Source organism: Artemia sp. Qi Xiang Cuo, chromosome 14 (assembly GCF_049724085.1).
Source record: "Artemia sp. Qi Xiang Cuo chromosome 14, ASM4972408v1, whole genome shotgun sequence".
Lineage (NCBI taxonomy): Eukaryota > Metazoa > Arthropoda > Branchiopoda > Anostraca > Artemiidae > Artemia > Artemia sp. Qi Xiang Cuo.
The window spans coordinates 42,420,661-42,440,768 of record NC_142807.1 but is presented as its reverse complement, the minus strand read 5'-3'; the positions used below and the strand labels follow the sequence as shown (position 1 = coordinate 42,440,768).

The 20,108-nt window shown below is 37.4% G+C and overlaps 1 protein-coding gene across 1 annotated transcript in view; it reads left to right on the top strand.

The window, feature by feature from the left end:
• Positions 1–20,108, top strand: part of LOC148944489 (uncharacterized) — a 163,009-nt gene that overhangs the window by 34,315 nt on the left and 108,586 nt on the right. Inside the window, exon 4 of the mRNA XM_089099940.1 lies at positions 6,714–6,820. Coding sequence (XP_088956066.1) covers positions 6,714–6,820 — 107 coding nt within the window. The remainder of the gene's footprint in view (positions 1–6,713; positions 6,821–20,108) is intronic.

Here is a 20,108-nt window from a genome sequence, read left to right as displayed (position 1 = left end):
ACCATACTGAACAAAATGGCTATCTCAAAATTTTGATCAGGTGACTTTGGGAAAAAAATGAGCGTGGGAGGGGGCCTAGTTGCCCTCCATTTTTAGGTCACTTAAAAAGGGCTCTAGAAATTTTAATTTCCGTTCCAATGAGCCCTTCCACGATATTCTAGGACCACTAGGTCGATACGATCACCTCTGGGGAAAAAAAAAATAAAATAAACACGCATCCGTGATCTTTCTTCTGACAAAAAATACAAAATTCCACATTTTTGTAGATAGGAGCTTGAAACCTCTACAGTAGGGTTCCCTGATACGCTGAATATGATGATGTGATTTTCATTAAGGTTCTATAATTTTTAGGGGGTCTTTCTCCCTTTTTTCGAAAATCAGCCAAATTTTCTCAGGCGTGTAACTTTTGATGGATATAACTAAACTTGATGAAAATTGAATATTTGAATTCAGCATTGAAATCTGATTCTTTTGATGTATCTATTGGTATCGAAAACCCGTTTTCTAGAGTTTCGGTTACCATTGAGCCGGGTCGCTCCTTACTTATAGTTCGTTACCACGAACTGTTTGAAAAAAATGAATTCCCGATTTCCCTACTGTTTTTTCAAATATATATGGCTGAATAAGTTTCATAAAACATGTAGTATGGTTGTGTTCTGGAGCACACCAATTGTAAAGGTATAGGGTATACATCCTATTTTATTTATTTTATTGTCGTACTAATAATTTTTTGTCACACCAAGAGAAGTATTAACTCTTATTTACGTATCCTTGAAAGATAAAAATGTTTTATTGGACCACAACCTCAAATACTTCTATAAAAAATATTTTTGAAAGTCGTTCCGGGCTTTTACGTTGGAGTTTGGCCGAAAGACTGAAGTTTATCTCAGGGAGAAGCTAATATTACGTGTATAAACCCTAACTGCTTTGACTTCTTACCTCTCCATCTAAGCTCTGGGCTTAATTTTGCCAATATATGGGCTAAGCCATATAAAGTTCTTTTAAATTTTTCTTGAGTATAATGAATTTTCCAGTTTACGAAAAAATGGTCTTAATAGGAAGAAGGCAAGAAAAGTTGGTTGAAAAACTGTATACTTCAACGACAATTGCACTACAAATTTTTTTTTTCGTTCAAGAGCACTATGCTCTTGCTGTAACTCAAAATTCTGATTGTGCGGAATTTTCAGTTTGGAACTTCAGTTTGTGCGGAATAATTGTTGACCCCTTACATACCATTAATAGGAAAAAATTTTCTACTTTGAAACTTTTTGGAGAATTCAATTCTCAAGCAGTATTTTTTTTTTTAAGTCGGTTTTGTCTGGGCTTAACTTCAAAAGGACTTACTGAAATAATTGAGCGCCAGAATAAAATTAGATTTCAGATTGGATTTTTAAATTTAGCATAGAAAATTACACCGGAAAACTCCCAATCAATTAATCTCTTAACCATAAGAAACTCCCAGTGGCTGAGCCTTGGCTCTTCTACTTTTTATATCGTCACTGCATCCACCGACTTCACTAATATTACTGCCTAGGTAAGTTAACCTATCCACTTAATCAATCTTCTTACAACCCAACCCACCTTTTCACCCTCATTTGTTCCTATTCTAAGCTACTTAGTCTTCTTAACATTGATTTTCAAACCTATTCTTGCACCCTGAACCCTGAAAACCTCTAAACATTCATTCATTTTGCTAAATATTTTTATCTAAATCACTCAAATTATTGGCGTGGTCTACGTCTAGGAAAGTTTTAGCTCCCTATTTGATTCCATGTTCTCCCATAGCCTTCCGCATAATCATTGGTCCAAAGTCCATAAAATAATCCATATCGACGGGGATAGGACACATACATGCTTCAACAACAAACAAACCTCCTGAAATCAACACCAAACCAGCTACTAACCCCACTGCCTACTAACCTACTTTAACCGTAACAATATTGTTCGGGTATATAGCCCTTACCACTTCAATATACATATCTGGTTTACCATACAAGGATAAGACCTTCACTAAAGCTATTTTATCATCTGAATCAAAAGCCTGCTTATAATTTATAAAACCGAGGACTAAAGGGGTATGATGATTCACACACTTGTCAGTTATAAATATAAGCCTGAAAATTTGATCGACACATCCTCTCCCTTTCCCTTTTAGAGCCACGAGGTTCCCCTCTTGAAACTTTATCTACAAATCTCTTAGTCCCATAAGTACGATTATGCTAAGTAATTTTCTTAGAGAAATTAAGCTAACGGCCTTATATTTACTACACTCACTCTACTTACCACGCTATCAGCACTTGCGGCCATGGAAAAAAATATATAGTATTATCTTTTTAATTGTTTTTACATGTGTTACTTTTAGTTGCATAAGGGATTATAGACATTTTTTTTTCATTGCTTCTAGAAGAATTTTTTTTCTCCCCTTAAGTAGACGGAAAATCAGGAATAAAAGTCAAAGACCCGAAGTTAAATTTATCTACTTGAATTCCTAGTACACGTCCATACTTCTACTGGTCATATACAAAGAAAGACGACATATTTTTTACAGAAGTTAGTTGCAACTTTTTTGAATTTTAAGCTCTGGTAATTCCCTTCTTTGTTTTTTTTTTTTTTTTTTTTTTTTTACGCTCGTGCTTTTTAAGCGTAAAATATGCTCTGACTTGCGCTCAAGTTTTTTTTTCTTTATTTTATGCAGGCTCTTTAAAGCAAAGTTTATCAACCTGGGTTGCAATATTTTCTGCAATTATAAGAAGCTCTAAACACCTTTGATACTAGAGAGTTTTCCAAATTAACCTTTTACCTTATTTCTATGGTTTTATTATTTGTTAATTCCCGTTTGGGTTACTCCGGTACTAAGAACGGAATTGCTCTGCCAGGAGCTCGAGTCGGTAAAGAAGCGAAGGTTATCGTTTATTCTGGGTCGCCAGAATACCCCTTGCGAAAAGGCGTTGGAAATGCCTGGGTCCCCCTTGCTCCATTACTAGACAATACCCTAATAGTGAGCTTTGGAAAGTGTTGCTGTCTAAGACCCAGCTCTGTGATCTCTTACCCGATCAAAGATATCTGTCAGGAATTAGAAAGCTGAATACGTTAGTCCTGGTCAATGCTAGAGTAAACTGATAAGGTCATTTTTGTCGTTGTTCCCGTCGAGCTATATAATAAGAATTAGGTTTTTAGTTCTATTGTGTGGATTATTTGTTATAAAAAAAAAACGGAAATCAGCGATGGTGTTATTTTTTCAACAAAACCTCTTTGTCTGCATGTTTTTAAATGTAATATCAAGCAATGATATTGTTGAAAATAAATACGTAATCTAGTGTTTTCACTTATGGACTCAGTAGTTTAAGTGTGTTGGTACGTTGTAGCAACACATTTAATTTTGAAAAAGAAAATACTGGTTATTCTTCTTAAAATAATTTCTGTTGTATTTTTTTCTTTTTCTACACGCCATGCACGCCATGTTAAGGTAACAATCTGTTTAAGTGCCCGCTATTTGAGAAAACTCAGCTATTAATAAGTCTCATGTTAATTCCTCGATTGGAATGTATAAATCGGACTGTCTTTTGACCCTCTCAGTAATGCGGACACAATCTTTGACACATTTTCGACACAGGTTAACCACGTACATCAAAGTTAATGGCTAGATTGTTTACTAAGTGATCAGGCATCAGGGTTGCCACCTGAAGCACGAAAGTGCTATTTTAGCACTATTTTACCATGTGAGACAGTGTAGCATTTTTTCTCTTGTATGACCAAATTGAAAATATGTACATATATAATGCAATTACGTGATGGGACTCACACCAAAATATATGTCAGAACATTTTTTATGCATAACAATAAGCTAAATACATTTAAATACGGGATATGCGCGTGCGCGTACATTTTTTTATTCAGCGCTCTGATCAGCTCATGATACTTTTTTATCCCTTTACAATAAAAGAGATTAAACATTGACCTAAAAACCAATCTAAGTACACTTAAACGGACCATGCGCGTGTCGCGCCACAAGCCAGAACACTTTTTTTTACTGTAGCACCGAAAAACGCTGTGTAGCACAAAAATTTGGGCAATTATAACACTTTAGGAACTGAACGTGGTGGCCAACCTATCAGGCATATCAAACACTTCGTTCCAAAGAACTGCAAGTAAGCAGTGACTCGGGCTAATAGTAACCGAAACCGTAAGAAAATGAGTTTTGGTAACAATATATACGTCAAAAGAATCGGATTTTCATGGTAATTTCAAATGTATAAAATTTATTAAGTTTAGAAATACCCACAAAAGTTACGGTCCTGAGAAAATCTGCCTGGTTCTTCAAAAAGAGGGAGTACATCCCCAAAAGGGTGAGAGATTTTGACGAGTATTATAGCATCAAATTGAGCCTGCCAGAGAACCTTATTGTATAGGTTGTTGAAGCCCCTATCTACAAAACGTAAAATTATGCCTTTTTGGGGGTATGATCGTAACGAATCAATGTCTTTAGAATGCCCGGAGATGGCTAATTAGAAAGGAAATTGACAGTTGTAGTGCCTTTTTTAAGTTGCAAAATGATTATATTACAGAAAAATGTTGTTTTCTGCCATTTTGTGGCGATAAACTGCAATTTTGGCCAAAAGGGTTGCAAAAAGCCGTAGAGTGAAAATTCTGAGACAACCATTCAAATTAAAATTATTAAAAAGCTATATATTGAGCTTCCCATTTTCAGAGACAGTAATGAAAGATCTTAAGCCGAACTGGCCAGCCATGACAAAAAAAGACGCCTTGTTTGTGATACAGGCGAAATATCCGCGTTGTTTTGCATTTGTCTTTTCTTTTCTCTCCACTGGCCACAGTCTCGTTTGTTGTTTTTTTTGTTGTTGATATTTTTCTCTTTCTTGTTTTTTTTAGAGACAGTAATACCGCATGGTGGCACATTCGTTCCTAAATATGCACACAGTCTCGCATTCAGTGGAACCCTGGGTGTGCCATTAAAAACAAACAGAAACTAAATGTAAGACCACAAGTTGTCTTCAAAAGAAAGTAAGGAGAAACAATAAAACTTAAAAATAAACAGAATCATCATGTAGCCTATATGAGGGGAACTATCCCCTCCTCACCTCCCGCTCTTTATGCTAAGGTTTGAATTTTTGTCCTTATTCTTTGAGAACGGCTGCTGAGACACAAGTGTCGTTGAATTGGAATACAAAGTAATTTTAAAGCACCAAAAGACTTTAGCGCCAAGAATATTTCATTTGTGAGGGTGCAACCCTGTTCACATACAGAATTACTTCTGTTCGCTTCAGGTTTTTATCGCTCCTTACTTTCATTTGAAAAATCTCGCTTTCATATATATTTATGTTCTACAGCTGAAAAAGAAAAGAACAAAAAAACAGAGAAAATTACCAAAAGAGCTAAGCTAAAAATCGCAATTCCAGACTCTTTTTTTTATTAAATTCAATCTTTTGATTTCATTTTAGGTGGCTGCCTAGAATTTTGATGACTGTTTTATTTATTTATTTTGGCTCAGATAGACCTGGTTTTAAATTTTGTGTGGGGGTGAACCCCTTTTGTCCGATTCTTGCAAAAGAGTTTAGCCTACTCTAGTTTTCTTTTTATGCATTTCAACGGACTGACTTTGCTACTTGATAATTAGTGTTTTATTATGTGTACATGCAAAATCTTTTTTAAAGTCGTTTTATTACTTTTTTCTTTTTTTCAGAAAACTGTACAGACCGCCCATGTTCAATGGTTTCTCGTTGAATCGATTTTTGAAATAAACTAGTAGCCTACTAACAAACAATGAAAACAGATAATGTTGAAGTATATTTTCGCCTATAGTTAGGTCAGGCATATACACGAAAATTCATTTGGGAGGGGGAATTGGGCTTAAAAAAAGTAAAACCAGGAGAATTATATGAAACCATAACTGTCTTGAGATTTCAAAGGGATTCTATATAAATAAATGCTTTATTATACATTGCTCTTTTTCTTTCTGTGGCTCGTAATTCGATGAATTTAAGAAAAACTTCGTTTATTGAAATTTTAACTATTTTCTTATTTCGCACATTCCTGACTTCTTGTCGGCTTTTTTTCTAAAGAAACCAAAGATGCATAGCCTAAGTATTATGCATGAAATGTCATTAAAACTACATGGATGCAGAATAGAGGGTCATCAGTGAATGTAAACGTCAAGGTATGGGTGTATTCCAGATTGCAAACCGTAGTAACTTCACTTTAACCTTAGAAGTCACTTTGAAGTTGACCTCCATCGGGAGCGGTTGTGAAGCAACAACGGGCTTATTAATTTGTAAGAGTATAATCTTCTTGAGTTCAAATTTTATTCATTACTCTTTTATTATAATGTACTCTAATAATGATTTCAACATGTTTCCAACTAGTGTTAATAGCAATGATGATAATGATGCACAGTTACTTCACTAAAAATGCTCGTTGAATATCTTCGGTAAAAGTTACTAAAAAAGCAAATTGAAAGTTACTTTTCTTTCGTTCCAGCTACTATGACAATGTCAGCTGGAATGAAAACGTTATATTTTCGTAAAGCCATGATCAGACTCGGAAAGGGTTTTAATTTAAGGACACTTGATCTGTCCCTCCTATAGTGTGGGAATATATATTTTTAGGGTTATTGATTCCGTCAGTAATTTTTACCCTCTATAGTTTATCATTTCGCTGTCTGATAATTAAAACTGTGTTTCTTTTCCAATTTTCAGCAAGAAAGGTCACTTCCAATTGCAGTGAGATTTCATAGGACACTTGAACTAGCCGATGATAAATTTTATGTCATCACATGTGGAAGGTCTGGATTTCGTAATTCGAGGTAAGACTCCTTGTGATGCTGGTTTCATTGTTCCTTAAATTGGGCTGTAAAATATTCAGGCAAAGACTACCATATTGTTAGTAAGATTACTCTTTTAATAGCTTATTGTTTAACCCCTCCCATGAAGCTCGTGCTTTCTTAAAAGAAAATTCTTATGGTCTCTGCCTACCCCATTCAGGGACCTCCTGCTTTTTTAGACCCTGCTGGGTTTCCAAAAACCAAAGTTTTTGCAAGTTTTTCATCTGTAAAACGTGAACATACCATCTTAACATTTCTTTCATTATAGCCCTATGTAACAGTGCTGAAGCTCTTTTTTCCTACAGCTTATTGTTTGATACAATCGCTGAAACAAGTATCTGAAACTCCCAGAATGCAAATATTTCCCGAATAAAAATCGCAAAAAAAGTGCCTTCAATTCTAGGTTCTACCCACGAGTCATATTTAAGTAGCAAGGGCTCTTCTTCTGAATTACTACTTCATCTTGCGCTAATTTAGTGTTATATTTATTGATTCCGGTGCGACTGAACCCACGTTTAATTGAACACCATTCAACTGAACCCATTTAACTGAACCATCGTGCAACTTAACACCCCCGTTCTCGACTTAACACCTGTTAACTGAACCCTCCTTTAACTCAACCCTTCATTCAAGTCAAACCCATGCAACTCGACCCCGTTCAACTAATTCTCCATGCAACTCAACCCTCATTCAACTCAACCCCCGTTTAATTCAACCCTCATTTAACTCAACCACTGTGCAACTCTACCCTGTTTAGTTCAGTCCCCAGTCAACCTAAGTCCTGTGCAGTTCATCCCCGCAGTCAACCCCGTTCAACTCAACTCCCAAGGAATCCAAACCTCATTTAAATCCATCCTCATGCAACCCGACCCCTGTTTAATCCAACCCTATTTGGCTAAAATATAGTTCAGCCTGTTTTGTCGGAAGGGATAAAGTCAACCCGAATAAAATGGTATTTGTTCATTGGTCAATTCGTATATAAGTGTTTTTTAATGCTTCTTTAATGCAAAACTATTCCCCCTCCTCCCCTCTCTAAAAAACAACAATTTATCCTTCTGGCTTGTAAATTTGAAATAAGCAAATTTTTTCGTGTCCAGGGCCTGAGCACGCCTGAATTTCACAGTTGCAGCAATGAGGTAGGGTCAATTAGGGTTGGGTTAAACGGTGGTTTGAGTTTCATGAGGATTGAGGGGGTCAAGTTGAACGTGGGTTGAGTTAAGCGGAAGTTGAGTTGCATGTAGGTCAAGTCAAATGGAGATTGAGTTAAACGGGGCTAAGTTAAATGGGGACTGGGTTGCATAGAGTTGAGTTAAATGAGGGCTGAATTGCACAGGGCTTGAGTTGAAAGGGGGTTGAGTTGTATGGGATGTTGAGTTAAACAGGGTTTGATTTAATGGAGGTTCAGTTGAACGCGGTTTCAGTTGAATGGCTTGATTTGAATGAGGGTTCAGATGAACAGGGCTTCAATTACATGCACACCTTCTTTATTATTTCCTATACCGTTAATACTCGTATGTTGCTTATATCTGCTTCGTTTGTGAATACATAATTCTAAGACATCTCGGTGAAAACCAAATTCTGGACAATGGTAGGACAGTCGTAGAACTAGTCTGGGCAGTTTTAGAAATAGTCTGGTAGCAGTAGTTACAGTGTAATTCAGCTATGTTAGAAAATTAGAACCAGTTGTGATAAGACAGGTTTCGAGAAAATCCCTATTTTTTTTTACCGGCAGAAACTTCGTCCATGGGTATTCTGAAGTCTAGTTTCTTCCTCGATTTACTACTCTGTTTTCTGCTGTACGTAGATGCTAGGTTTTGGGTATGGAAAGCCAGAAAAATTTGTTTTCACCCCTGTACTAGGTCGTATCTCTGTAAAACAATTCTGATTGAACAATTCTGATTGCTCCTTGGGACTCGCTGTGTCAAGACTAGGGGAGCTCTATTCTTACTGAAAATCGAATTTGTGTGTTTGTACTACTTTTTGGCAGAAGACAGCTGAGAACTACCAGGGTTAGTCTTTGTTGATGTAGTGGTGACAGGAGCAGGTGTAGCAAAATTAGTCTCGGTACGAGTAGGCTACTTGTGGTGCAACCTGTTTATAGCTTGAGTAGGGGGAGGGAACGCCCCTTGGAGTAGATAGAGTAATTCCTGGTCTAATTAGAACAAGTTGTCTCTAACTTTTCACTAAAATGTATGCGTAAAGACTCTATTTTGAAACAGGCTATTTGTATAATGGGCACTATGTCACTTCCGGAGATATATTTTTAAGGCTTTTCAACCATTACAATTATACCGAAAGTAACCATATGCTGAAGCGTCTAGCTTGACAAAATCGAAGGAATTGTCCACCTTCGGCCACCTTTGCAAATTTCAGATCTCCACTTCTGTCGCCACACCACACCTTTTTGTGCCATGAAACACTTCTTGCCACACATAGCACACTTCTCCTACGCTTAGGCGCATCACATATGATGCACATAATTTTCGAAAGTAGGCTGGCCATTGGACAAAATGGCTTGAGAGTTAAATATTTTCTATAGCACATTTGTTTATATGACACACATCCTTCAGGGTTGTCTTGTTAGTCAGTTTTATGTCAATCTAAAAGGGAATCGTTATCTCCCTCATAAAACTGTCATTGCCAAATAGTCGTGAGTGCTTTTTATGCGGTGTATCGTATGTACTTATGAAAACAAATTTTCATTTAGTATTTAGATGCAGGGAGTAAAAATTTGAAGCCATATTCCAACATGAAGATTAGTGCTCTCTAATTGCGTGTTTGCTTACTTGTTTCTCCTTTTATGTGATTGTGTGCGTCTGTGCTTGACCGCATTCTGTTCGTTGGACACGGAACTCCTTGTATATTAATAGCATGGGGTGTAGTTTCACGTGGTCTGCATTAGTACATGACTGAAGATGTGTTATGTTTGTGTACTGGACATACAAAGAATTATGTGACCAAACAATTTTGAAATAATTTTCGGTACTTGAATGATCTACACCATACCGTTCTAAGTGTTCATTCATTAACGCATTGCAGAACCGTTTTTTTTGTTAGTTTCTTTCAGCTTAGTACTAGATCGAGATAAGACAAAGAGAAGTGACAGAATAGATGGAAAATACATAATTTGGGCTATATATTTGCGCATTAGGGGGGGGGTAAAGTATTGGACAGTGTAAAGTTAGAAAACAATTCTTACTACATAATATGAAGAATAATTGTACCTAAATCATTAGGCACGCAGACCCGCTATACTTTACTCCCCCCCTCCACCTAATGCGCAAATATATAGCCAAAATTTGTTTCTAAAGTATTATATTTTTTTTTACCATACTTCGGTATATTTCATTAGGATTGAGCATCAGAAAACATATTAGAAGAACCTAATTTTCTAAAGTGTAACTTTGAAAAAGATGTTTCTTTAAGAATAATTGTTAAAACAACTTTTATCTGGGTTCTCTTGCCAGCTTGTTATTTTCAAAATATGGAATAAGAATTGGCAATATCAGTATATGAAGTATTGGATAACTTCCAGCTAATTAAAATTGTACAAAATATTTTGAATATGTAATAACAACGCCCGTACTTTTGTGCAGATTAGAGTGATGTCATTTTGTTATCGATTGGCCTTGATACATTCCTATTTGGGCGAATTGAACGGATGCTTTACGCACTGTACTCTGCTAAGTCATTTTATTTAAAGCATCTTCAAAAGCACCCCTAAAAGCAGCTAAAGCACTTTGTTGGAAAAGACAAAAACAAAGACTATTCTTGCCTTAAAAGTAATGACTTGTCATCTTACTATTAGAGGCGTCAGAGCGTCAGCGGGTAGATTATACAAGGTAAATTAGTCGTTGTGGTCAAATATTTGAATCGGAAAATAAAAAAGATACTTGTGTATTAGCCAGCACACAATCGAGAAGAGAAGTTAGGTTAATCATAATGAAAGATATGATGAAAATACAATATTTTAGAGACAAAATTATGGAAACTACAACAAAGAATTATGGAAAGGCGGCCGCACAGATCGCTTTATATTAAATACCTAACCCAACGAAAATACTATCTCTGCACATTAAATATTTAAAAAAAATATACCTACAACGTAGATTTCAACTGAGCCTAAGCTAATTTTCTCCGAAACTGACAGCTGTAAACTGGTTATTGTCTGATCTTGTAGAACCAAATTCTCGAGTGTACTGGCTAATACACAAGGACCTAAAAAACATATACCCAGTGTCATAATGAATGAATGTTATTATTCAGAGACTAAACTCATTCTGGGAATTTAACTATCTACAAAAAAGAGCGCAAAATATCAAAAGCTGGAGAAAATACCAAATAGCACAAATGATTAGAGATACAGATTTTCATTTACAGAATCTTATACGGAAATAGATTAAAAGGAATCAAAGTTTGCAGATTAAACTAGGAATTCACAACCCATACAAGAAGTTTATGACTTAATTTACAACTGTAAGCTAATACGGAAAAAGGAATTTATTGCACATCCAGAGTTGTAATGCATATCAGAGGCAACGCTGTAGCGTTGCCTATAGTAAAGGCCATACGTATCCAATGTTTTATTATTATTTTTTTTTCCCAGAGGCACTTCATATGGAAGGGGTCGTCGTAGAAGCTTCATAGGGGGCTCATTCGATTGTAAATCAAGAGTTCTAGTGCCCTTTTTAATAGTCGAAAATGATTGGAGGGCAACTAGCCCCCCCACGCCCATGAGTCCCCCCAACACACCCAAACAGAATTTTGAGATAGCCATTTTGTTCAGCATAGTTGATTTACTAATAGAAAATATTTTCTTGAGGAGGATACTCCCCGACAACCCTCAGGGCAAGGGTTTTAAGTTATGCCTTGGGGGCATATAAGGTTTTTATAGAAGGCGTTGTCGTAGAAACTTCAAAGCAGGCTCATTCGATTGGAAATTAAAGAGCTAGTGCCCTTTTTAATAGTCGAAAATGATTGGAGGGCAACTAGCCCCCCTTCCCCCTCCACGCCCATCATTTCCCCAAACACATCCAATAAAAATTTTCAGATAGCCATTTTGTTCAGCGTAGTTGATTTCCAGATAGAAAATATATATTTGAGGAGGACACTCCCCCACAACCCTCAGGGCAAGGGTTTTAAGTTATGACCTGGGGACCTATAAGGTTTTTATAGAAGGCGTTGTCGTAGAAACTTCAAAACAGGCTCATTCGATTGGAAATTAAAGGGCTAGTGCCCTTTTTAATAGTCCAAAATGATTGAAGGGCAATTAGCCCCCCCCCTACGCCCATTAGTCCCCCAAACACATCCAATCAAAATTTTGAGATAGCCATTTTGTTCAGCGTAGTTGATTTCCATATAGAAAATATATTTTTGAGGAGGATACTCCCCCACAACCTTCAGGGCAAGGGTTTTAAGTTATGCTCTGGGGGCATATAAGGTTTTTTATAGAAGGCGTTATCGTAGAAACTTCAAAACAGGCTTGTTCGATTGGAAATTAAAGAGCTAGTGCCCTTTTTAATAGTCGAAAGTGATTGGAGTGGAACTAACCCCTTCCCCCCCACGCCCATCATTTACCCAAACACATCCAATCAACATTTTCAGATAGCCATTTTGTTCAACGCGTTGGATTTTCAGAAAGAAAATTTGTTTTTGAGGAGTACACTCCCCCGCAATCCTCAGGGCAAGGGTTTTAAGTTATGCCCTGGGGGCATATAAGGTTTTTTATAGACGGCGTTCTTGTAGAAACTTCAAAACAGGCTCCTTCGATTGGAAATTAAAGGGCTAGTGCCCTTTTTATTAGTCGAAAGCGATTGGAGTGCAACTAACCCCCCCCCCCCGCCCATCATTTCCCCAAACACATCCAATCAAAATTTTGAGATAGCCATTTTGTTCAGCGTAGTTGATTTCCAAATAGAAAATATGTTTTTGAGGAGGAAACTCCCCCAGAACATTCAAGAAAACGGTTTTAAGATATTCCCTGGGGGATTATAAGGTTTCTATAGAAGGTTTTGTCGTAGAAACTTCAAAAAAGGCTCATTCGATTGGAAATTCAAAGGGATAGTGCCCTTTTTAATAGTCTAAAGTGATTGGAGGGCGACTAGTCCCCCCCCACCCACGCCCAACAATTCCCCAAACACATCCAATCAAAATTTTGGGATAGCCATTTTGTTCAGCGTAGATGATTTTCAGATAGAAAACATGTTTTTGAGGAGGCCAATCCCCCACAACCATCAGGGCAAGGGTTTTAAGTTACGCCCTGGGAGCATATGAGGTTTTTTATAGAAGGCGTTGTCATAGAAACTTCAAAAAAGGCTCATTCGATTGGAAATTCAAAGGTCTAGTGACCTTTTTAATAGTCAAAAGTGATGGGAGGGCAACTAGCCCCCCCGCCCATCATTTCCCCAAACACATCCAATCAAACTTTTTAGATAGCCATTTTGTTCAGTGTAGCTGATTTCTAGATAGAAAATATGTTTTTGAGGAGGACACGCCCCCACAACCCTCAGGGCAAGAGTTTTAAGTTAAGCCCTGGGGGCTTATAAGGTTTTTATAGAAGGCGGTGTCGTAGAAACTTCAAAGCAGGCACATTCGATTGTAAATTCAAAGGGATAGTAAGCGTTTTGAGGATTAAAAGGTTTTATAGGGCAACTATCCCCTCACCCCACGCCACTCATTTCCTAGATCACCTCCAATAACAGTTATGAGATGTCAGGTTGGTTAAGTGTAGTTTACGGCCTTATAGAAAATATGTTTTTGAGGAGGACAATCGCCTAAAACCCTCAGGGCATGGGTTTTAAGTTATACCTTGTGGGCATATAAGGTTTTTATAGAAGGCGGTGTCGTAGAAACTTCAAAAAAGGCCCATGCGATTGGAAATTCCTAGGGCTAGTGCCCTTTGTAATAGTCGAAAGTGATTTGAGGGCAACTAACCCCCCTCTCCCGCCCCCATATTTCCGAAACACATCCAATCAAAATTTTAAGACAGCCATTTTATTAAACGTAGTTTTAAGTTCTGAAAATTAGGTCTTTGAGGATTACAACTCCCCCAAAGCCCTCAGGGCGAGGTTTGTAATTTAAGGATTCTCCGAATCCTTCATATTATTTCGTATGGAAGGGATGCTCGTATAAGCTTTAGAGAGGGCTCATTTGATTAAAAATTGAAAGTTCTTGTTAACTTTTTAAGAGTTAAAAGAGATTGAAGAGCAACTAGTCCCTCTCCATTCTCCATTCCCTAAATGCATCAGATAAAAATTTTGAGACAGAAATTTTGTTAAAATAGTTAAAAGTTCTGATAACAAAAAGCTCCGGTGTCGACACAGCCCACCAGGGCCCAGGGGTAGGCGTTGTAAGTGTGCCCTGGGGCATAACTCATTAAGGGGGGTTCATAACTTATGGGAAAAGGGTTTTGTATGGGAAGAACACATAGGAAATCTATTATAATTATCCAATTATAAGGTTAAAATACATACTCTGTGATAGATGCAAAATTGCTTTGGGACACAAATTCCTAATAAGGTCAATTCCAAACAGTCGTGATTCCTTTGTGTCAGCAAGTGAAATGGTCTAAACCCCCTTATTGGAGCTATTTTTCAATCCATTCATTGTTGTCAATCGCTGTCCACAAGTTATGCAAGCTGTCTATTGTTCATATATAAGGTTTTTATCAAAGAGGTAATTGTATAGACTTTGAAAAAAAGCCTCATTCGATTTAAATTGAAAGTTCTAGATCCGTTTTTTAAAGTCAAGAATAATCGGACTGTAAGCACCCCCCCATGCTTAAAAAGCTTGAAACTTTTTGCAATAAAAAACGAACAAAAATTAATGAAAACAAACTTTCCGAAAAATAAGTTTTTCAAAGAAAAGTAAAGGCCATTTTAAACTTAAGCTCAGGATGTACAAATACCTGTTAAAATTCAAACTCAAAACGACCAGAAATTACTATTAAAGAATAAATGAAAACCAAAACGAAAAGAAATTAAATAAACAATCATAGAAAAAACATACAACAAGTAATAATATAAATGAATAAATAGAACTTAAAGCGAGTAATGTTTAGATTGAATATAAAAATCAAGCTTAAAACGAAAAAAAATAGTTATTAAAGTATAAATGAAACTTAAAACGAACAGAAATTAAATAAACAATCAATGCGAACAAACATACAATATATATTAATGTAAATGAATAAGTAAATCTTAAAACGAGTGAACCTTAAGTTGAATATGCAAATCAAGTTTGAATCCAATAAAAATAACCACAAACAAGAGTTTGGGTATCGTATCACTGTAGAAGCCTAAAACCTACTGTGTCATTGGCGCTTTACTGAAAACAATTCTTTGACATATTTTCACTTTTGTAACTTTAAGAAAACAAAAATTAATTAAGATTTTAGGGAATAAATATCAGGAAATGTCTATTAAATTGACAATGCACATTAGTAGGGATCTAGGTATTACTCCCGTACGAACATAAGTTATGCATGTTTTTATGGTTTTTGTCACTGAGAATGAAAAAACAGGATTTCTCTCACTTTGATGTGTTTTCATGGTTTATTGATTCTAATGAGGTCAATGACACCTCTTTCAAGGTCGATTTATTTGTTGTTTGTCCAGGTGTAATGACACTGGGGTGAAGTTTGCACATGCGCATTAACGGGGGAGAAATGTATTGATCTAGGACAAGAGGGGGAAGTGAATTTCTGAGAAATTGATTGCGTAACCGAAGGGGAGAGGATTTCCGAGAAATTGATTGCGTAATCGACAATGACAAGAGGGGAGAGAATTTCCGAGAAATGGATTTCATAATTGGTAGGGGAATGTATTGATCCGATAACGGGAACAGGATCACGTGTCTCAAAGACAAATTCTTGAACTTGGAAACACAAACCCAGACATGCAAAAAAATAGATTCAGAGAAAGACATGCACTTTAGATATACAAACCAACAAAGAAAAATTCTTGAACTTGGAAACACCAACCCAAACATGCACGAAAACAAATATTTTGCTATTAAAGTATAAATGAAACTTAAAACGAACAGAAATTAAATAAACAATCAATGCAAACAAACAAACAATATATATTCAGTCTTGATCTAGAGCTTGTGGTGTAAAGAACTCTTTTTTGGATAAAACCCTGTTTTACATTGTGAGTAATTTCTAAGTAGAATCCTAGTTGAAGACTTTCTATAATAAGCTTATCAATGACTTATTTATTTTGACCGCTGTGATTTGCCCTGGGAACAATTATTTTAGCTCAGTGTTGCCGATTGGAAGTTGCCAATAGAAGATTTTATTACGCAAATCTTATCAGCAATATTCAACCTTTTCTTAAGGTGTGTCGACAGTACCACGTTGTTTTTGTGATGTCGACGGATATGGAGGACAAATTATTCTTGAATGCTGTGTTGAACTTCGTGAGCCGTAGTATGGAAAATAGAGAAAAACTGGAGGGAATAATTGATACAGGTGTCAAATTTTTCACACCAGAAGAAATTCTGAAAGCCAAAGAATCGCTCCATAAACTAATGCAGTTTACTACACGCTTTAAAATTCACGCGAAAGATGAAGAGAATTTTACGGAAATTTGCAGATGGATTCACCAAGCTCACGCCAAGAAGACCAAATTGCCGACCTTTGTTATTGATTCTCCCTGCTCAGTCCCAACTACTAGTGAAGCTACTGCAGCAACCGTTGCTATTAAGGTGAATGAATTGTCTCGAATTATTAAAAAGCATTTTGCTATTAATGCCAACAAACCCATTGAATAGCCAAGCGCTTCAACCCAGCCTGATAAACCTCTTTGTTTAATCGTACAGAAAAATACGTTAAAGTCGACTGATATCCTAAGTGCTAGGAAGAGATTAATATATTCAGTTAGTGTAGATACTTGTAACACGTATGAGGAATGGAAGGCCGAATCGCATTGAACAATAGTAGTTTGCTCAAAAAACGAAACTGAAATCATTGTTCAGTCACGCAGAACTAAGCAACTGCGGATTTTTGTTGCATTAAAGAGCCCTAACTATATTGGTGCAGTGAAACGAGTCCCCTCTGACGTATCGGCGGATAAGCTAACTGCGCTGATCCCCAGAGCTACGAAGTCTGAACAGCTTGGCAGTTCCCGTACGTTCAAAGTATTTTTCAGCTGTCGATCGGATTTGGATAAATTTCTTAAGGACTCTGTGAAGATCTATTACGAAAAACTGCCCATTGAAGAATTCCTTTTCTTACCCCGTCGTTGCTACTCATGCCACAACCAAGGTCACCTAGCTGCCGAGTGCTCCAATATTCGTGTCTGCTCCAGATGTGGCGTGTCTGATCACATCTCCAAAAAGAACGACACAGAATACTGTACTCGCGCAATGTATTGTGTTTCCTACAAGAAAGTGGGTCATACCTGCTATAGCATGAAGCTTCCAAAAAACAAGCAAAAAACAACTCACTAACATGATGAATAACGAAATCTCTAAAATTTCACTAATTTCTTGGAATATAAACGGAAATTTTTCCGAGCGGTCTCTTGTGGTTGACCAGTTTGTGAATAATTATAATGCGATACGCCTGAATTAATATTTCATCACAGAAGCAGGCATGAACCTGCTAAATCTCTTTCCGTCTTACTCGTGATCTCCGTGCCTGCAAAACATTCATCTCCGCGGGACCTTTTATTTTGCGGTGCTGCCACGTTGTCTAGCAATCGTCTTATATGAGAAACAAACGACAACAGTGGCAATTGTTTTGCTAATAGACTAAATAACCTGCTAGTTATAAATGTGTACCTTCCAACTGATTACTGTGACGACAAATCTGATAGTGCTTTTGCTATAAGTGCTGCCAAACTAGCCCGCTGCCTTAAAAAAACCGAACGCGAGTCCCTTGAGTGCATAATAGTGGGTGACTTTAACTGTAATTTAGAAGTTGATATCAGTGCCCAAAATAGTCGTTGTTGCATTCTAATAGGGATACTTGAGAACCGTTTTACTATTCACCGAAGAACCAGAACTTTTCGTATATTCACCAATCTGGCTCTACGTCCAATCTAGACCATATTGTTAGCACTAGTTCTTTGCCAGTACGTGAGGTTCTTGTCCTTCCGAATAGTTTCACTTCGGATCATTTCCCAGTTCAGTGTATTATCAGTAGGCCTGCCTCGTTTTCCGCTTTGAATAATTCGTCGATATTCCCTCAGAGGTGGCATGACGTTCCGGTTTGGCGTAAAATTGATAAAGAAAAGTTGCAAGATTCCTTTGACCTTGTTCTGTCAAAAATTCGCGTACCGTTTGATCTACTTATGAAAGTCTCTCCTCGTGATCAAAGACACGCGTGTCTAAGTCTTTATGTTTACGACGCTAAACTGACTCATGCTCGTCTGTTTTTTCAATCTCAGGGAGTTCCCGAGTCTCTTGCCAGATAACACACTCAAGAAAGGGGATGGTCTTCTAACCCTTCGTTACAATTAGCATGCGACCGAGCTACCTTCTGATACAAGATATGGAAAGAATGTGGAAGGCCACGCTCATGATTAATTAAAGAAATTAGAGTTGCAACTAAGCGTAGGTTTTGGATGGAACTCGCTTGTCACCGTTTGAAGTTGAAATCTGAGCTTTCTGAAAAAGTAATTCAAAATCCTAATCTGTGATAAAAAATATTTGATAAGACGGACTCAGCGGGTCCCGAGTCAGATATCCCATCTTTAACATGGATAAACTATTACTTTGATGAGTTTTCAGCCCAAAAATATGATATTAACATTTATGTTCAAGAGAAGCTTTCATCCCTCCTCTTATCAATTCCAGATACAGATTTCATAGTTACCCAACCAGAGGTTGCGTCCACGGTCCGAAGGTTGAAAAAAAAGAAGTCGGCTGGCATTGACCGTGTATCCGCCCTTCACCTTAGCCATTCTAGCCCAACTTTCATGGGGCACCTAACTCTTCTCTTTCAGATGATCTTCACTACTGGACTCGTACCATCGGCATTCAATGCTGGGTCGCTTAGGCCAGTCCTAAAGAAAGGAAAAAGTACTTCGGATCGTGCTTCGTTCAGACCAATGACAGTAGCACCAACGCTTTGCAAAATCTTCGAACTTTTGGTCATTGATGAAATCCAGGAAAAAAGCTGGACCCCCCCTTCCCAGTTTGGGTTTCAGAGGGGTCTTGGTTGCGGCCACGCCATTTCTGCTTTGGCTTCAGTCTTGATTGACGCTGATGAATCAAAAGCGTTCATTGTTATAGGTATGCATGATATCGGCCATGCCTATGACTCACTATACCGTGACCAACTCATTCTGGATATAGGAAAGAGAGGTGTAAAGAAGGTCATCCCACTACCCATTAAAGATATGTAAGACCACCTACAGGCTGAACTCCTACTTCCTGGCCATGGTTGATCCCTCATTGAATATGCACCAGACGTGATGCTGTACTATCGTGGAAATCCTATGGTCCCAGTAAAAAAGGGTGCTCGACAAGGATCAGTCACATCTCCTTGTGCCTTTATTAATTGTATTATTGAACCACAGTCTACTATCGAGACAACATGCATAGCTCGTGGCATAGACGTTACAATGCTAGCTTACGCCGATGACATTCTGAACCCCAGCCGTACAGTGGTAGGTACAGAAACCGTCTTCTTCACTCTACAATCAACTTAAAATCGTATTGGTCTTGAATTCAACAAGCAGAGGTCGGATTTTCTTCAGTTCAACTGGCACTAAGAAGAGGTCTCGTCTCTGAGGCTGGGAGAACTGTCTGTAGCCCCTGTCTCGAAAATTATTTACCTTGGTTTACCAATTGGAAAGGATTTAAAAACTACCCGCTCCCTTCTTATTGATCATCTCCGTAAACGCCTGGCTTTTGCTTACAGTAGAGTAGTCTCATCTAAAATTCGTTTCAAACATTTATTTCTGGCTCGACTTTATAACGCAGTATCTCCTCCCCATTTCCTGTATATAAGCCCGTTTTGGAGAATTTTTCCTGAGCCAGAGAAAAGAAAGCTCAGATCCACGTTTTTTAAGTATGCGAAGTTCTTGTTGCGGCTCCCGCCGTGGACAAGAAATTCGCGCCTTCTTAAAAATTTTAAAATTGCGGACCCAACGAAAGCTATAATTGAACAAATTAAACGGTACAACGAAAAAGTCTCTTCCCACCCTTGTTACCGTTTGCTAAGGCAGTAAATCCCTGTCCATTTAATTTTATTTGCACATCTCTTGTCATATTTAGTCTTTTTACCGTCTCGTATCATATTTAGACTAGTTGATTGAGTCCG